The sequence below is a fragment of the Argiope bruennichi genome, chromosome 3 (genome assembly GCF_947563725.1).
Source record: "Argiope bruennichi chromosome 3, qqArgBrue1.1, whole genome shotgun sequence".
In the NCBI taxonomy this organism is placed as follows: Eukaryota; Metazoa; Arthropoda; class Arachnida; order Araneae; family Araneidae; genus Argiope; species Argiope bruennichi.
Window position 1 is genome coordinate 58,926,740 of NC_079153.1, and position 21,448 is coordinate 58,948,187.

Below are 21,448 nucleotides of genomic sequence, written 5' to 3' on the forward strand. Positions count from 1 at the left end.
TAGAAAATATATATAATTTATTTATTAAAAATATGCATATTTGCTACATTTTAGAGGTAAATATTTACTTAAAATTGAAGTTAATTAAAAAAAAAACTTCAATGTAAATTTTTTTCGTATAAAAAAGAATTTATAAAAACTGCTATATTTTATTTATAATAAGATGCACGGTATGTTTTTTTTTTCTTATTCACATTAAATCAAACATTTATCACCATGTTGATCAGGCATGGCAATCAAATGTTGTACGAAATCAAAAGGACTTCGGATTGGCTGTCCGGATCAGCCAATCGTTCGTCTTTGTTTACTTTTCTCTGTTTAAAAAAAAACTTCATCTTTAATTAAAATAATTAATTTTAAAATAAATATGCATATTTTTGCTAAAAGATTTAGATAGAAAAAAGATTAAAATTTCAAATTTAAAGCTATCAGAACAATCAAACGATTTCATGTCTCTAAATTAAAAATATAAGTAATTTTGAAAATATTTAAAAGTTATAAATGAAAATATTTAAAGGCTTAAAAATATAAAAAGGTATTTAAAAAAAAACTGCCAATATATGTTAAAATAATCAGAAGAGATGGGGAATATTTCATAAGGAAAAAGTCGAATGTGGAAATTTAATTATAATTAAGAGTTTGTATTTTACACGATTAAATTTAACAGCTATAAAAAAAGTACTACATTTTAAAAAGTGAAGTAATAATAATATTTAACACAAATCTATAAAATTACATTCATAATATTAACAAATTGACTTCCGCGTCACTCCCTTGGGTGACAAATATTAAATATGACATCTCTTTTTCCAGTAATTAAAGATTTCAATGAAATTTTGAAAAAATAATCTATAGAATATTAAATTATCATAAAATACAGAAGGCTGGATTATAAGGTAGTTTCTTAGAATGAAGGAATTTAAAACATAGTGTACAAAAATGAGGCTATTCAGAGCAATTCAGGCTAATTTCACTAAATTTTGAAACCATTTTGCTCTAAACATGCTTGCACTATGCGATAAGAATAGAGGCAATGGATTTACAAACAAGTATGTTTACACGTTCATTTTGAGAAAGTTTTAATCTTAGAAGAGCTCTTTGTATAACAGAGCATGTGAATTTGTAGACATTTACAATTTGCCCTCAGGGCAGTCAACATGTTAAACAATCAAAGATATCATTAAATAAACATTGTAAACAACAGTTCCAGTTCATGCTTAAAAATTAAATATCTTTCACAAATCTAATTTTGAAATCTTTTGTATAATCTTATTGGCATAAAATCACAAATCAACTAATAATAAAAATTTGTAAATGTAATTAAATGCATTAATTATACAAGACAGGAATACAAACAGGAGAATATGAGATTTTTCGTTTTGATTATAAAACATTCACGATAATTTAAAAATTGACTGCATGTGATATATTCAACAAGCATTTCATTAATTACACAACATCTTTACAACAAGATATTTTTAAACATATACATTTTTAACGTTGCATTATTTATATTCATTGCTTTCACATTATCCACAGAATTTATATTTAATATTTTAGTGTCAAAAACAATCAAAAGAAATTTTAAGGTGCATCAATTTTTAGTTTCAGTCCAGCTCATGTGAAAAGGAAGTTATTCTTTGATAAACAATTACAGACCTCAACTTCCAATGTTAGAAAAATTGATGACTCAATATTCGAATTAACAAGACCAATGATAATAGCGGAACTTTATAATCAGCATTTGAAATGCAAATTTTAAAAACTTGACAATAATTAGGATTTTAAAATGAACAGACTAGATATACAATACAATAAAATCCAGTATTCAACAGGCCATGAAATGTTGAAGATAAATATTTGCAAAAAGCCAACCACATCTATTTAATAATAAAACTGCCGATTCAAAATTTTAAATAGTAATGATTAAATTGTTACAGAAATACAAAAGCAATCTTGAACTTTCAAAGTAATCAAACTCTTTTATCATAGTATTTTAAAATGTTCTGCTAACATTTAATAATCACATTCCACCTGTTAAAATTGGAAATTGACAACTATGTTAGAATAATGGCTAAAAAATATGCAGAGGAGTAACCGCATAATGCAAAACCATTTTTTCCAGCAACTATAATTTCTACCATAGAAACCACATTCTTAAAAATCACTTTACCAATTTTGCCAGCTTTTGGCTGAAAAATTATTAATTATATTCATGAATGATTGTAAGAAAAAACAGCTTTGTTCTCTGTTAAATAACACGAAGGTATCGCGTGTGAATTCCTTGTTATTGAATTAAATTGTTTTCCCAAAAGAAGGATATCTGCATACATAAAAATATTCACTTTATAACACATTTGAATATTTTTGTAATACATTTCAAAGAAGCAATCCCCAACTTTAGTCGGAAATAATGGCCTATTCGTATATGAAATAAATTCTATAACATATAAACGTTATACTGTCCGTTTCAAAAATTTCTGTATGTCATTTTTAAACGGGGTGTGTGGAAAAAAGTTTTTCTTTGTAGTTCATTATAGGAAACGTTCATCTTCCATTACAAACTCAGCTTTAAGAATATCGCAGTCGACTGCCTCATGCACAGAATGGGGGAAAACGAATACTTTCCTTTAAAAAAGTGTTCATTTTTGTAAATACACATTCGATGTTTGAGACTTTTCAAGAAGTACAGTTTTTCTGGTCCCTTGATTCTTTAACTGAATATTCGAATTAAACTTTCTATATGTTTATTAAAGCATTTCAGAGTCATATTTCTGATAAGATCAATGAAAACCTCTGGGAGATATAATAGGTGAAGCACTTATATCCAATTTAGACTTAATATGTAATTGTAGAAGTTAAGTGGTGAATGCTTATTTTGATACAATCCTTTTTCATAAAATTTATTCCATTATATACATGACTGAAGAATCTTGTTACATCCAGGAATCAGCAGAAAATCTTGAAAGAAATCTCTGTATGGAGTTCTAAATCTGTATAAGTCTAAAAAGATTTGAAATGCATTCCATTAGTATAAAAATTCAATAGAGAACATTAGTAATCTAAAATGATTAGATAATATGTCTATTCTTGTATATATCTTATATGAGATTCTGAAACAGTTTAAGTTTAATTTTAGATTAGAATTATTCTATCCATTCTACAGATGAATTACATACCAAGTTTGAAAACATAACATTCAGTAGAAACATTCATCTAAACATTTTAAATTCTTTAATCTATGAATACATTCCTACAGTAAGAATTACTTAATCAAATTCAAATACTTTTTTTTAAGCCATGGTATCGGATAAGAAAATTCAAACAACTTACCATTTTCCGCAGTCTTGAGAATCTTCATGCCATCCAGGAACAAGCGCCTCCGTTCCATTCAGAAAAATGGAGATTGGTCCAATGTTTAAAAGATGAATCTCGAAATGTGAAAAGAATTGCTCTTCTGAATAACATTTGTGCATTCAATAAAATAGAGTTCGATAAAACATTAAGCTTTCTATCTGCAGCATTATCAAAAAGAGATGATCTCGCATTCTTGGCAGTTTTTGCAGCATCAACTGTGATTCAAACACACTTCTGAACCTTCACTTCTGAATAACCCATTTGCTGCACTTACAGATATAAACGTTTTGAGGACGGTAGTTCTGCCTCATTCGTACCTAACTAACCAAATATGACCATTTGGAGTTATTTTAAAAAAACAATTTTCGAAGCAGACGTATTTTTAGGATATTGAATAGCACGGGCCTAATCTAAAATTTATCGCAAATTTAAAGCATCTAATACAAAATAGGTTAATAGAATTTCAAAAACCTGGAATAGTTAGCCAAATTCTTAAAAATTATCCATGAAATTAATCACTAATTACTAAGCCATTCAAACTGCTCATTTCTGAAGACTAGTTATCGAATCCCGATAAAAGTTTCCCAAAAAAAGAATATTGTTATTATGCAATTTCATTAATTACCGAAAAATAAATTGAAATTGTATTATATGAGAAGTGCCAATTACTAATTCCACATAAAGAACATTCATAATTCAACGATCTATTACAAATATGATTTGATATACCAGAGTTACGTCTCTTTATTATTATTATTATTATTTTTTATCTTGTTGAGCAGAATACTAATTACTGTTTTGGACAGAGTATTCATGAAGAGAATTATCATTTTCTTGGAATATTCTGGTAAGTGGAGGAGATCTTGAGCGTGCCATTTAATTCTCAAAACAGTATGTATCTTTTGATAACAGATACATAATTAGAAAGCAAATTACTAGCAATTAAGTTTTTCAGTGCATCTTTTTACGTATCAGAAATTAGCAAGTTATTAATAAACTATATACACATAGAATAGAATAATTTTTTATTCAATTATGAGAGGCTCTCAAAAAAATTCTTTGAAATAATCTTAATGTAAATTGGAACTCATTGAATGATATCAGATTGCGGCCAAACTACTAATAAAAATTGTATATGGGAAATAATTCTGAAAATTTTGAAGGTTTATGTACAGTTTACATATGAAAATCAAAATCTTATGAAGATAATTTTTTTTAAATTATTTACTATTTCATACACTTGAAGCAGAAAAATACGAAATTTGTTCTCTTTCCGAAATATGGAGAAAATAAATCATGCAAATAATTAATCTCATGAATAGTTTCTTCCTGGAACAATTCAAAATGTTGCAGATTGTCAGTTTTTAATAATCTGGGTGGCAATTATCAATGAAAATTCCTAAAAATCAGTAAATGTTGGCTGATGTGTAAATTCTTGAAAAATTAAATATGTTGTTTGAATTTCAATTAACCAACACCTTTTGTTTTCCAACTAAATTCAATTGGGTAATAGATGAAAGTCTATCAAGAAAAATGTAGATAAATATTATGTTTAGAATTGAGTATTGTATGCATGTTACTTATCAGAAAAATGAGTCCACATCGAGAAACTTTTCCCAGATAATATCAAAGAAGTTAATTAACTCTGAAACCGTACTTTTGTATTTCATAATAAAATATCTCGATTTAGATTTCGAAAAAACAATTGGAGTCGCTATATTTTTTAAAACAAAAATTAATCCCACACTCATCTTTCATGTCTATTAAGTAAAACAAGTTGCAAGTGTGCCCATAAGGAAATAGAGGGAATTCCGAAGTTATAATTTATTTCTATTAGTAAATTTTGTAATTTTCGAAAAATGCTTATAGAAATTAAATTCACTTCCGCAAAACTATGAAATTTCCCAAATTTTAATTTCTTTCTTTAGCCAATAGTAAAAAAATCACGAGAGGAATTTTCTTGCTGTAAAATTTCAAATGTAATATGTAGTAATATTATAAGATTGAAACGCAAAATTCTTATATTCATAAAATAACTAAACATTTAGCAGATAAATAAATCTAATCTTATTAATTATTTGATTTCTTTAAATGAAAAATAAAGAACTGTTTTAAAACTTATAAAATATAAAATTTTTTTTAAAAAAAATTGAAATTTATAGCTTTAAAATTATCTGAATCATTCAGTTTGAACGACTAGCCATCAAAATAGATAAATAGAAAATCAAGCATTATAAAATTTGAAGATAAAATATTTTTCTAATGAAATGTTATACTCAAAACATTTCTGAATCCTTGCCTTTTAAAAAAAAACATTAATGGATGTATTTAAAGAGTTAAGCTACAGTTATTTTATGATCAAATAGATTTTAGCAACAAAAGATTATGGAAAAAGAATATTTCTATAATTTATAGAAAAAGGTTTGCATCCCCCACTTTCTAAATTTGGGATATACTATTAATAACTTTTGAATTCATATATAATATTCAAGCGAAGAATTTTAAGAATAAATCAGGGAAAAGATATTCCATATAAGCGTAGATTTCAACCAACATAGCTACAGCACATATTCCATTGCCCACACCATCTAAATATCAATTTTCATCTCCATACCAATTCAAGTTAACACCAAGAATACCAATTTCCCTTTCCAAAAACACATACAACCAAGCGATCCATTCCATTTAATCCACACACATGCACCACCACTAAGAGATCCATTCGCTTTTTCCACACACACACACCAATACCACTAAAAGATCCATTCTCTTTTTCCACACACACACCAATACCACTAAAAGATCCATTCCCCTTTTCCACACACACACCAATACCACTAAAAGATCCATTCCCTTTTTCCACACACACACCAATACCACTAAAAGATCCATTCCCCTTTTCCACACACACACACACCAATACCACTAAAAGATCCATTCCTTTTTCCACACACACACACCAATACCACTAAAAGATCCATTCCCCTTTTCCACACACACACACCAATACCACTAAAAGATCCATTCCTTTTTCCACACACACACACCAATACCACTAAAAAATCCATTCATTTTTCCACACACACACACCACAACCTCCACTAAAAGATCCATTCTATTCCCCTCTCCACACACCACCAAAGATCCATTCTATCCCCCTCTCCACACAGACACACCAAACATCCATTCTATCCCCCTCTCCACACAGACACACCAAACATCCATTCTATCCCCCTCTCCACACAGACACACCAAACATCCATTCTATCCCCCGTCTCCACACAGACACACCAAACATCCATTCTATCCCCCGTCTCCACACAGACACACCAAACATCCATTCTATCCCCCGTCTCCACACAGACACACCAAACATCCATTCTATCCCCCTCCCCACACAGACACACCAAACATCCATTCTATCCCCCTCCCCACACAGACACACCAAAGATCCATACTAGTCCCCTCTCCACATACACACACCAAAGATCCATACTAGTCCCCTCTCCACATACACACACCAAAGATCCATACTAGTCCCCTCTCCACATACACACACCAAAGATCCATACTAGTCCCCTCTCCACATACACACACCAAAGATCCATACTAGTCCCCTCTCCACATACACACACCAAAGATCCATACTAGTCCCCTCTCCACATACACACACCAAAGATCCATTCTATTCCCTTCCCACACACACACACCAAAGATCCATTCTATTCCCTTCCCACACACACACACACCAAAGATCCATTCTATCCCCCTCCCACACATACACAACAAAGATCTATTCTATCCCCCTCTCCACACACACACACACCAAACCTCCATACTAGTCCCCTCTCCACATACACACACCACCAAAGATCCATTCTATTCCCCTCTCTCCACACACTCACTCAATACTAAAAGATCCCTTCCCCACTCCACACACAACCACTGTTCTTGTCTCCCCACATACACACAAGAAAAATTATTTATTCGCCTCGCACTCAGACAAAAGTATTTTCCACTAAACTGAAACGAAAGACCATTTTAGTACTCGCTGTCAAGAAAACACTCCAACATACATCAAATAACATCCTCCATGACACATTACCCACACCGGAAACACTCTCCTCGGCACATGACCCACAGCAAACAACAAATTCGAGGCACATTACCTACCCTCGATAAACACTAACCCCGACCGGAAAACATTATAGCATTCATTCAACCCACCACCCCACGATACGTTATCCACCTTACTGGTATGACATTTTCCCATTTTTCATACCCACAAACAAACCACAGGTTCCAAGGTAGACTTAAATGCATTAGACATTACAATACCAGTGCTCGCTCACCAACCAGCTCAAATTACGTGCTCGATTTCAACTCTAAATAGAACCATTTTATAGTAAAAATTTTATTGAGCACACAGTACCAATGACAAAAAGTCTCTAAATTCTTGTTTTAATTTTAAAAATTTCTAACGAACTTACAAGGGGACGAGAGGTGCATACTTTTCAATTCTTAGTATCAACTTAATAAAGTACTGAGATTTGAATTTATATAAGCATGCTAACATAATCTTCGCAATAACAATATCCTTTAAAACACATTAAAGATAGAGTTTAGCAACAAAATTTTAATTCAGATAAAAAAATGCGATTTTATTTTTAAAAAATAGGAGTAAACTTATTGAATTTCTAGCCATCAGTTTAGATGACGAAAGATTTTAGAATTCTGGGCGTCCTAAATCTTCACATCGACTTTGATCCTACCAAGTTTAGAGGGCTAAATTCGTATTTAAAAAATCTTTCGCACGACTCTTTTGCTGTCGAAGTGTATCATTCATCTAAATCTAAATAATTTCGTCAGACTTTGATATTATATCAATTATTTAATGGTTTTTGTACATTCTAAATTGAGGTCTTGGAATTCGCATCTCCAATGCAATATGCTTAATTGGATATGTTCAGCAGAATTTTTTTTAGTATTAACTAAATCTTGAAAATTTATGTACATGAATATATTAAAGAAAATCAGGAATTAAACATAGACAAGTTGATATATGATTGTCTTAAAAATTTATAGGACTGCAAACTTTCACGATCATTCTATCTATAATGCATAAATATATATCACCGAACTGAATTCGGAAAACCAATTTACTTCATACTATTTTACATCTAGACTTCGGAAAACTAATACTTCTGAAATTGGAAGGTTTGATATATTTTGGAAACTTTTCAATTTTTATAGATAATTTTCAGCGATAATAAATTCCAAAATTTTGTTAGGTCACAACTTTCTCTCAATCCACGTACATCGCGAAAACATTCCGAAATACATATCTCGATACTCTTAGCTAATGTCAAAATACGGATACAGGATAAACATTATGTATCATATAAAAAGTATTGTGATTGGTAGTTATTTCAAATTATAAATTTTCTAATCAAAAATGAAAAAGATATTTCAAAATTAAATATTATTTTGTTCTTTCTTTAATTTTCAAACCATTCGCAGTTTTTATGATGAATAATATATTTATCAAGAGTTGATATATCTATAGTACAATGATGAAAGCTATAGATATTGGTTGGATGAATTTTAACTTTTTTTTTATTAGGATGTTAGCTTTAAATGTTCCAAGAATTTGCACAAAATCGAAAGTTCTATTACTTTTGAGCAAATTTCATCGATATATAGCCATATATTAAAAATTAAGAATTTGTTCAAGAAAGAATGTCCATGATGCGCATCATTTGCATGATTTAGTATTTCCCTACATTCTAGATAAAAAATCTACATTTTGATTCATTAGATGGACGAGGAGCTGGACTTTATGAAGTTTAATTTCAGATTTGAGATTTAAATATAATTTTTATTGCTTTTTTCCAAATTTTCCTGAAATATTTTACGTACCAAGAATACCATATCTACAAAGGGTGTAATTGAATTATTTAAAGGGGTTTTTTCCCCACTATCTGATATCGCTGGATCAAATTCAACAGGTATATATTTTAAATATATATAAATATTTTCTATATCATATAGTCATTAACATTTAAACTTACGGATAATCAATCAAACAATGTTTTCTATTGTAAATAATCTACACTCTTGTATATAAATATTTATAGCTTGTAACCAGAATAAGTTACATGAGTGAAAAGCTTAGGGTCTAGTTGATTTCGTTCTTTTAGATATATAATTATTCTTATTACTAAATAGAGAATAGTTTCATCAAGCGGATGTTAAAAATTAAGCTTTAGAGCGTTCCCTATTAATCTGTAATAACATCGAAGTATTTTCGTATAAACTTATGCATATTATTTTTTAAAGTTTTTACATTTTATTTAAAACACAAAATGATCAAAAAAGTAAATATTTATTGAATACATGCATTAAATTTAATTTTTTCTTAAAATATCGACTAAAAAAAGGACTTTGAACGCGGTAGATATTCAAAAGAATAAAAAGAATGGCTTGTTTCTAAGAAAATGAGCAGCATTGCTTTATTAAGTGAAATATTGCTATTTGGCATTGCAGAAGTAAGCAATGGCAACTTCTTTTATTAGAACAGAAAATTCCACATTAACGTTTTAATTTTAACGATATTCTTATAAAGAAATTTGTTTTATCTAATCATTATCTTTTAATTTCGAATATTAACTCAATTCCATAATTTAAAATGGAAAAATTAAAGAAATTTACTATAATTTGAATAAACATGAAGTAATTATCTACATCTACCAAATCCGATATTAACTTAAATTCCTAAATTATACGGTGATATCTAATGTGAGTTGATGTTCATTATAATCGCCCAGGTATGAAGAATGTATCGATTCCCTGAATCCCTCAACTACCTTTTTTCAGATCAATCTCATATATCTGAAGATAGTCAACTTGGAACATGCTATGCTCTACTACGATGGCCTCAGCTTTACTTGGAAAACCGCTTGACAAAAAATGCAGCCTTTTAAACTTTATTTCGAATCAGTTTTCATTTGTTGATTTCGAACCTAAAAAGAAATGTATACTATCAAAATAAATATTGAAATTAGATTCATGCTCTGTATTTTAAGTAAAATTGAAAAAATACACGATTTAACAGACAATTATACAAATTGTGCAACATAAATTAGTGTCAAGATGAAATTATTCTAGAGATAAAAAATATTCCCTATTTCAGAAATAATTTACATAAATTTAAGCATTATTGTATTTAATTAGCATTAGTTCCTTCCATCCCCACCAACAAAATTATTTCATCAACTACTTAGATACAATTACCATTAGTTCATTTATATTCTGAAGTATTTTAACGATATTCTTTTAAATGCACAAATGAAAAATTCGTAAAAATATTACAAATCATCTCAGATTTCTATTATTTATCATACTTTTAACCTACATAGAAACGCAGAATACACTTCACATATTTGCCATTTGTGTCCAAATAATGTTTCTATTCACAATAAGTATTACAGTACCGAAAATTTGTAATATTATATAAGAATTTGTATCTATTAATCCATCTTCCTCTATTGTCAAAGTTGTCTAAGTATAAGGTGGTACATTTGACAAGATGCATGTTTTTATAATAAACATACATAAAATTTAAAATGTTAAAGTAATAATTTTTCACTGATGAAGATAATTTGTACATTCAAATAAAGCCAAATCTCTTTTAAAGAAAATTTATATTACTCCGTCATATAAAATATTTTGTATTCTTTCGTAGACTTATTATAATTAGGCTCAATGAAAAAAATAATCCGCAATTGTCACAAATCAGATGATAGTCAAATCTAGAGTGATTAATTTTTAGAAATTACTTAAATATTTATCCGTTATAAATCCTTCACAGACATTGAACAAATAACGAATTGTATTTTAAGTACTTTGTCAGCTTTTCTATTGAAAAATATGTCAGTAACTCCAAGCCGTAAAAGGGAGATTTTAAATGTCGAAGAAAAATACAAAAGCTATCAAAGTATTCGGGTTATGTTTACTACGCTAGATAACTACTCTGATAAATAAATATCGCTTATTTGTAATTATTAAGAAATAGTACATGCACAAGCATATCAAACATAGAAGAGTTGTATTTAAATCATTCTTCTAAAAATACTTCAAAATATTAAAAAATACTTCAAAAACTAATATTTGAAGTAAAATCGAGTTAGGAATTTATAGTGTTTGACTAAATATAAAGAATACTTTCTATGAACTTTATCTAAGATTTTAATCTCTAAAATGGATGCCACAAAATCTACAATTGAGTAAACAGGAACCAGTAAATTCGTCTTTTGAAAAATGGCAATTAAAATCATTAAATATTATATTTGTGCAAATTTCATATACAAATCAAAACGTTTAGTTTGAAACCCAAATCAAACATGGCATTTACACAAATAAAGGCAAATCAACAAATTTCCATTTCATGGTTACAGGAAACATTTGAGCAAAGCAATTTATGAATTTCAGATAGTTTTGCTAGTTAACAATGAACATTTCAGAAAATTCTGCATTTGAAATACCCGTATTTTGCTGGGAAAATTTCAATCTAATATTCGTATTTTTGTTATTAGTGATTGTTATTCATTGCTTTTTACAAATCGATATTAAAGTTATATTAATAAATAAAGCTTAAATTAAGTTGCGGAATTGTTCCAAATTACCATATCGATAAAATAAAGAGATCACGTATTCACTTTAAGGCAAAAATGTTTAGATACTTAAATTTTTAGGGCATGTAAATTCGTAAATACGCTTTCGCTAAAATTCCGACTGTTAACTTCAACCAGTTTAGTCGAATCCATTTACGCCCACTTTACATCACAAGTTCCTTGCGTTAGTCTATTAGAGAACGATTTCATTCCACAGGCTTGAACATTTCTCGAGCTGTCTGTATTTCCATGCAAAAATCTAACATTTTTCGAATACTGGATCTAAGATTCTCGTTAAACTAACTGACATGAAAACGTTTCACTTTCACTCTTCAAGAAATGCAACATAAATATTTATGAAATAAATCTAAGTCTCTGCATTAACTTTCTGTTTGAAATGCTACAAAATAAATCATTCGATAGAAAATTTATAATATTCGTAGTTATTTTCTATAAATACATTTTTACTATCACTATTAGACAATACATTATGAATATAATATGTCACAATAAAATATAATAGCATACCCTTTTGAAAAGGAAAATTTTCTTTATGTTTAATATCTACTGATTTATTATAGTCCACAAATCAGAGAATGGTAGCATTCTTCCATAATACTGTCACATATGAAGCTTCAAGAGTTTCCAAGTTTAAATGTCATCATTTAATGTCACAAAGGAAATCTTTCAAACTATATTCATCCAAGTTAGTGCATTGTCAAATCTTCATTTAAATATTCTTTCTGTCATGTTTGTTACAGATTTACTCAATCAAAACGTGCTTAACAATCAGTAAAAAAAATATCATGAAATTCTAATTTAAACCAAATACACTGTGCATGGAAACTATTTCATGGTGATTGCTTCAAATCGTATCGTCTGATTCACAAAGATTCAAAACCGACAAAAGGTGTCATTTTATCAATATGTAAATGAAAAACTTTATTTAGATGTTATACACATTCAAGATTGGCATCTTTGAATCATGGAAATTAAAAATTAGGATTTGAATCTCATAAGAAATATTTTGCATGGCTTACCCAGAACTTAAAAATTATAAGAATAACAACCACAAGAGTTAACAAATTTTACAATTATCTTACAAAAATAGATCTTTACCTCAATAAAACTAAGAAAATTAGTATAAAATTTGTTCAGCACCTAGAAATAATAACCTTAAATGTGAATACGATTTTATTTTACAAGAAACTTCGAATGCAATGTCGCAGTAAATCAGTTGTTAGTGGTTATACAATTTGAAAATGCCAAATATTCGGGATTAAACTTCACCACATCCTGTTTTACCACTGCTTGTGAATGCTTTTGCCAATCAATTTAATCATTAATCAATGTCTGAAGGTCGTAGGACTCGAATGATGCAGTATTAGAATCAATCCCGAAGTATTTCCAAATTAATCCATCTTTTATTGAAAACATACTGCCTAGCTCGGAATAGTGGTTATATTTAATTTCAATTAAATATCTTATGCATAACTTAACATTCTATTTAAGTCTCTATTAACATCTTTTTAACTTATTTTAAACATTTTTTAATTTTTACTATTTTTCAACATTTTTTTTTCTATGTGTAGTATTAAGAAAGTATAGTAATCAAATTCAAACAATTCGAATTTGAGATTTTGATGAATCTTCGCATTTTAAAAATTATCCGAGTTCGAAAAACACATTTTCGTAAAATGTCCGTCTGCGATAAAGATAACTCAAAAACGCTTTGAGCTAGATGGTTGAAATTTCGGATATAGTCTATACATCGAATTTTCAGATTTCTTTCAAATTTTTAGTAACTACTTATCAGAGGAAGTTCGTCTGTCCGACTGTTCGAATATAATTCGGTTCGATTTTTGGAGGGTATTAACCGCTTGTCAGGGATTAATCGCCATAGATGACACGCAGATGCAGTAAAAATGCAATTCATTCCCAAAATTAACATTTCAGGACTACCTTAATGTTATGTCCTGCTGGGCATTCTCTAGCATGAGAAGTTTACGGGAGAGTATGCGAGAAGGTTTTGGAAGACCACACTCACTGGTTTAACCATCAGATTAGGGTAGACATCAAGATTGGATTAGTTTAATAGTTTTACGTTTGTTTTGTTAATTATGTGCACGAATATTCCAGATGGAGTCTAGTGTCTGTTCACAGGAACTAAAATGTCTGAAATCTATTTCAAATTGCAAGTTGTTTTTAGTAATAGTGAAATTTTACTTACTCAAGTAAATTTCGTCGGTACACAGGAAAATATATCTTCTTAACTTTCAAAAATCCAAGAAAATAGAGCGATTAATTATTTGATGAAGCTCTGTAAAAGATATGAATTACATTAGAAAAATAAACCATTGTTGAAAGTTAAGTAAACAACATTTTTACAAAATTGTCGAAATTTAGAAAGCAACTTACACGATACTTTAAAAAAAAAACTTTTTTATTCCTTTTTAATTTTAATGATGTGTGAATGTTATTTATATTCAATAATATTTTCAATAAATATTGAGAAAACAGACATCAAAAACAGACGTTCATTGTAATTAATTAAAATTAAAATTTCAAAAAAAAATTGCTCTAAGATATACATTTTATTTTTCAATGTCATTTTTTTTTCTTAATTTGGAAGTTACATCTCAAACGGTTTGCCAGACAAAGCATCACAAATTCATTATTACAAACGTTCATCTTTCAACTTTCGCTAATTTTATCAATATTGGAATCGATTGTTGCATGTTCAAAAAGTCGGAGTGTATGTTTAAGTAAATAATTATATATATAATTATAAAATTGGAGAGAATAAATATTTTTTCTTTAAAATAAACGTTCATTTTTTTCAATGTATATTCGAAATTCGAGATTTTTTAAGAAGCACAATTGTTGCTTTCTAAATTCTTTAACTGAATATGCGAAATGAAACATCCTACTTGATTATTTAAACACTTTAAGTCTCATTTTCTGAATGAGTTCCATAAAGACATTTGGGTTACATTTGGTGAAACTTGTATTCAATTTAGACTTTTAATGATTCGTAGCTGTAGAAAAAATTAGTGCATGCTTATTATTAAACAATTATACTTTTCATAAAAATGAGTCCATTTTGTCCGTGAATCTTCAGTAGAAAATCTTCATAGAAATCTTTGAAATGAAAGAGAGTTTCAAATCTGTATAAAAATACCATTGAGTGAGATCTAAAAAGATATGAAATGCAGTTCATTATGAATATAAAATCTGAATAGAACATTAGCAATCTAAAATAGTTTGATAATATCCATTAATATGCATAGATTAGAACGGTTTACATGCGATTCAAATTAATATAAATTTAATTTTAGATTAGGATAATTCTATCCTTTGTATTGACGAATTGAATATCAAGCCTTAAAACAGAAAAACACTCAACTAAATATTTTAAATACTTCTATCTATAAATGTTTTTACTGTAAGAATTACATAAACCATATTCAAATACTTTGAAGTCATGTTGTCGGCTAAGAAAATTTAATGAACTTACCATTTTATACAGTCTTCGGAATCTTCATGCCATCTACGAGTAAATAACTCCATCCGATTCAGAAAATTTGTCATTCAGAAATTTTGCTCTCATTCAATGTATAAACGATGAATCTCGAAATGTAAAAGGAATCACTCTTCTGAATATCATTTGCGTATTCAGTATAACGGAATCAGAAAATATTCAGCTTTTCTCTCCACAGCATAATCAGAAAAAGGAATTCGTAACTAACGACAGTCTTTACATCATCAAATTTGATTCACACACATTAAGTAGTCAGAATCTTTGTTTTTGAAAAACAAATTTTTTACACTTACAGATAAAATCTTTCTGAGGGTGGTAATTCTGCTTCTTTCTTGCAACAAGCTAAATATGACTATATAAAATTTTGGAGTTCTTATTGATTTGAAAGTTTATGACGCAGACGACTTTTTTCAGGATATCAAAGAATACAACTCTAATTTAAAAATTTTCAAAATCTCAAAGCATTTAATATGATTAAACTGAATAGAATTTCAAAAACAGGGAATAAATATCAACATTCTCAAAAAATATCCGTGAAATTAATAGTTAATAATCAAGCCATCCAAACTGCCTATTTCTTGAAGGCTGATTACCGAATTCTGATAAAAATTCCCCGGAAAAAAATATTGGTACTATGCGAATTCATAAAACACTGGAAAAAGAATTAAAATTGTATTACATTAAAAGTGTCAATTATTATTATGACATAAAGAACAGTCTTAATTCAACGATCTTTTACAAATACGATTTAATACGCCAGAGTTACGTCTTTATTTTCAGTTTTTCATCTTATTAGAAAGAATGCTAAATACTGTTTTAAACAAAGTTTCCATGAATAGAGAATTATCATTTTCTTACGAATAATCCGAGAAATGTGGGGTTGGGGGAGGAGCTTAGCCATTCTATTTAAATTGCGAACAGAACATGTATCTTTGACACAAAAATTCTGTATTAGAAAACAGATAATTATTATCCATGTTTTTCAATTCTATGTTTTTACTTATCAGTAATTAGCAAGTTATTAAGAAACTATACACGTATGTAATAAAATTGATTTATATTTAATTACTCGAAACTGTCAAAGAAAAAGAATCTACAATGATCTCAATTTAAGTTGCAACTCAATGCTAAGTTGGAACGACATCAGATTGTTAGAAACTGTAAAAAAGAATTGCAGATGTGAAATAATTCTGAAAATTTGGGAAGGTTAATGAAGGGATTATATTTGAATATCAAAATCTATCGAAGAGAAATTTTTAATCCATTACAAATTCAACCATTTCAAATAGCAAAGTTCGAAATTTATTCTCTTTCCGGAATATGGAGATACTAAATCATGCAACTAATTCGTTTCATGGGTATGTTCTTTCTTGGATTATTCAAAATATTGCATATTGGCAGTTTGATATTCTGGATGACGATTATCAATGAAAGTTCCTCAAATACGATATAATGTTGGATGACGTACAAAATCTTGGAAAAATTAAATCTATCGTATGAATTTCAAAAGATTTAGCCTACAGTATTTGCTTGATTCAATCGGATAATTATATTTTTCTTGATAATGCTCAAATCCAAACATAATATTTAAGCTACTTATCAGAAAAGAGCAAAAAATTTCAGGTAACGTAAAAAATTGTCAATTAACTCTGAACCGTGCTTTGGTATTTCATAAGGAAATAACTCTTTTCAGAATTCAAATTAAACAACCAGGAAACAAACTATTTGAAGGAGAAAAAGTTATGTTTCGTATTCTAGTAAGAAAATCAAGTAACACGTGTATTTGAAATATTTTTTGTAAGCAAAAGGAAATTAAAAGAATTTCAAAAGTATGACTTAATTCTTATAATTTAAATTTTGTAATCTCGAAAAAGTTTCTATAAAAATTAAATGAAATTCCACAATTTTATGAAATTTTCCGAACTTATTCTTTTATCAATATTAAAAATTTTTTGGATGCATTTTCTTACTGAATAATTTTAAAATGTAATTTTAAACTTTTGTAAGATAGAAATGTAAAAATAGGAAGCTCTTATATCCAAAGAATATTTAAACATTTAACAGGTAAATAAAATTTAAACTCTATAACTAATGAGCCTAATTAATTAGGCTCATTAATTTTTTTTTAAATAACTAAAAATTTAAGGAACTGAAATTTATAATTATAAAATTCCCTGAATAAAACAGTTTTAAAGGAGAACCCTCAAAATAGACAAATGAAAAATTTAATATATTATATACTTTGAAGATAAATTTTCATTAATGAAGTGCTATATTCAAAACCATTTTTAATTTGCTCCATTAATGGAAATATTTAAAAACAGTTGTGCTTCAGTTATTTTTTTGATCTTGCAGATACTACGAAAAGGATGTTTAGAAAAAAGAACGTTATCATAATTTATAGCTGAAAAGATTCATCCCTCTTCTCTAAATAATTAGGATTTTCTATAAAAATCTTGCGAAGTCTGATAAAACATTCAAGCGAAGAATGGGATCATTAAAATAGGAAAAGGAATTTTCATATAATCATAATTTTCATACAATATAATCTATAGCAAATATTGCATTTCCCACAACAACAACAAAAACTCCTCTTCCAGCTATACACACACACATACCCAAAGCACCAAAAACCCCTTTCCACGCACACACACACCACGATCGCACCAAAAGATCCATCCCCACGCACACAGACACAACGCACAAAAAACCCATCTCCTCACACACACAACGCACAAAAAACCCATCTCCTCACACACACAACGCACAAAAAACCCATCTCCTCACACACACAACGCACAAAAAACCCATCTCCTCACACACACAAACACAAAGCACAAAAAACCCATCTCCTCACACACACAAACACAAAGCACAAAAAACCAATCTCCTCACATACACAAACACAAAGCACAAAAAACCTTCTCCACACACATAGCATCAAATAAACAAAACTCCACCAAAAATCAAATCGCATAACAAAACCACAAACAGCACTAAAAATTATATATCTCTCCACACACACCACCACGCCACCAACGAGAGATCCAATTTCTTCCTCCTGCCACACACAGTCCAGAAAATAAATTATCCCCTCGCTGTACCCCCTCACAGTGACTATTAAAGAATTTTCTCACAACCCAATAAACAGTAACAAAAAACCATTATAATTTATTCTGGCAAGAATAACCAACACACCTCCACCAGCCGCCAGCACTCTCGAGAGGCATTACCCACACCTCCACCGCCAACACCAGCACTTTCTAGAGGCATTACCCACACCTCCACCGCCAACACCTTCTAGAAGCCTTACCCACACCTCCACCGCCAACACCAGCACTTTCTGGGCATTACCCACACCTCCACCGCCAACACCAGCACTTTCTAGGGGCATTACCCACACCTCCACCGCCAACACCAGCACTTTCTAGGGGCATTACCCACACCTCCACCGCCAACACCAGCACTTCCGAGAGACATTACCCACACCTCCACCGGCGACACCAGCACTTCCAAGAGACATTACCCGCACCTCCACCGCCAACACCAGCACTTCCAAGAGACATTACCCGCACCTCCACCGCCAACACCAGCACTTCCAAGAGACATTACCCGCACCTCCACCGCCAACACCAGCACTTCCAAGAGATATTACCCACACCTCCACCGCCAACACCAGCACTTCCGGGAGACATTACCCATAACAAATACTCTCAGGAGACATTGCATCAGGCATTCAATCCACCACTCCACAATATAGTATCCAAGTAATGGAAAGTCATTTCTCGCTTTTCATACACGCTACTAAGCATAAGTTTTAAAGTAGACTAAAATGTAATAGGCATAATACCGATGTACACTCGACTGAACCTGCTCTATTTAAACAGTTATTACTTCCTCTATATTCACTCTAAATATAACAATTGCAAGGTAAACATTTTAACTGAGCACACTATACAAATGACTAAAAAATCCGATTGCCCGTTTAATTTTTCCTAACGAACTTGCAAAAAGGCGCGAGTATCATTTTAAATTCTTAAAGTTAATAAAGAATTCTGAGTAGAATTGATATTGGCATGTTTACATAATCAACTTTGCAGCCAATCTAGATGGCAAAAAGATTTTTACAGTTTGTCTATTCTGGGCATCCTAAGTCTAGACGTCTACTTTGATTCTACCAAGTTTAAAGGTCTAAATTCTTATTTTAATAAATGCGTTTCACACAACTCTTTTGCCGTGGGAATTCCTATCACTAATATAAAAAGAAATAACAATTTCGTCGGATTTTGATGTTCTATCAACTATTTGTTTTTTGAATATTATAAGCCGAAATCCCCGAATTCGCATCTTCAGTGCTTTATACTACATTACATATATTCGTCAGACAATCTCTTATTAGTTGAAATTAAATCTGGAAATCTTATTTTCATGAATATATCAAGAAAAGAAATTACACATAGAAAAGTTGCTATATGATTACCTTAAGAATCTTTAGGGTAGCTAAAACATGCGATCATTCAACCCATAATACATAAAAATATATACCATGTTACTAAACTGAAATTCGAAAATACAATTTATTTCATACTATTTTTCTTCCAGATTTCGAAGACTAAATGCATCTGAAATTGGAAAGTTAAAAAAAAAAATTGCAAATATTTCAATTTTTATCGATAATTTTAAACGATTACAAAAATCGAAAATGGGCAAAAAGTCTCTCAATCTACGTATATCCTGAAAAAATTCCTAAATATACATATTTCTGGATTCTCTTAGCAGATATCAAAATGTGGATAAATAATAAACAGTTATTCAGCATTTAAAAACATTGTGATTGTATGCTCCTCCAAATTATGAATTAGTTTCGAATCAAAAAGATATTTCAAAATTAATTTTTTTTTTATTCCGGGATTAATTTTTCAGATTAATTCTCAAAGCAGTCGCAGTTTTTCTGATGATTAATATCCTTATCAGGAGAGGAAATTATTATATATTATTAATCTATGTATTAATAATATGTATTAATAATTATTAATCTATGATACAATGATGAAAGCTATAGCTGATTGAATGAATTTTTACTGCAGAACGCTTAGAAATTAGGATGTTAGCTTTTACGTTTCTAAGACTTTGCCCAAAATCGAACGTTATATTGCTTTAGAGTAACTTTCACCGATATATAGCACCCATATATTAAAAATTAAGAATTTGGAAGATTCCAAGAAAGAATATCCACTATACGCATCATTTACATGATTTTATATCTCCATGCCTTGTAGATAATGATTCTGGATTTTGATACATTAGAAGAAAAGAGTAATTGTAAACTTTGTAACACTTCATTTCAATTTTAAAATTTAAACAAATTGTTTTTTCCTTATCAAATTTTCCGATTTTTTTTATCAACAATATACAGTTATAGTACTTAAACATAATTATAAGCAAATACAGTTCAATTATTTAAAATTTTCTTCACAATCTGATGTCGTCCGATCATATTAAAATTTTATTAAATTTATAGTAAAAATCTTTTTTTTACCGTATAGTCACTGATATTTAAACTGGAATATAACCAATTTTTATATAAAAGTTATATAAAGTTATGTTTAAAATTATGTTATAAGTTATTTTTTCTAATAGAAAGTTTCTAAAAGTTTTCTTTTAAAAATAAATAGTTATGCTCTGCAAACAGTTTGACGAGTGAAAAGCTAACAGTCATGTTGATTGCGTTCTTTTAGAATTATAATTTTCTTATTACCCCATATTGTATAATTTCATCAAGCAGGTGTCAGAGCGTTCACTATTAATCAGGAATAAAATGGAAATAAATTTGTATAAATTGATGTATATTATTCTTAAAGTTATTACATTATCATCT

At 29.4% G+C, this 21,448-nt stretch overlaps 1 protein-coding gene across 1 annotated transcript; it reads left to right on the plus strand.

The window, feature by feature from the left end:
- The first annotated feature begins 16,924 nt into the window (after nucleotides 1–16,924).
- On the plus strand, nucleotides 16,925–19,341 carry LOC129962853 (inactive histone-lysine N-methyltransferase 2E-like). The gene is made up of 2 exons (XM_056076852.1): nucleotides 16,925–16,928; nucleotides 18,875–19,341. Exons 1-2 carry the CDS (start codon nucleotides 16,925–16,927, stop codon nucleotides 19,339–19,341), a joined length of 471 nt encoding a protein of 156 aa, XP_055932827.1.
- Nucleotides 19,342–21,448: the final 2,107 nt, after the last annotated feature.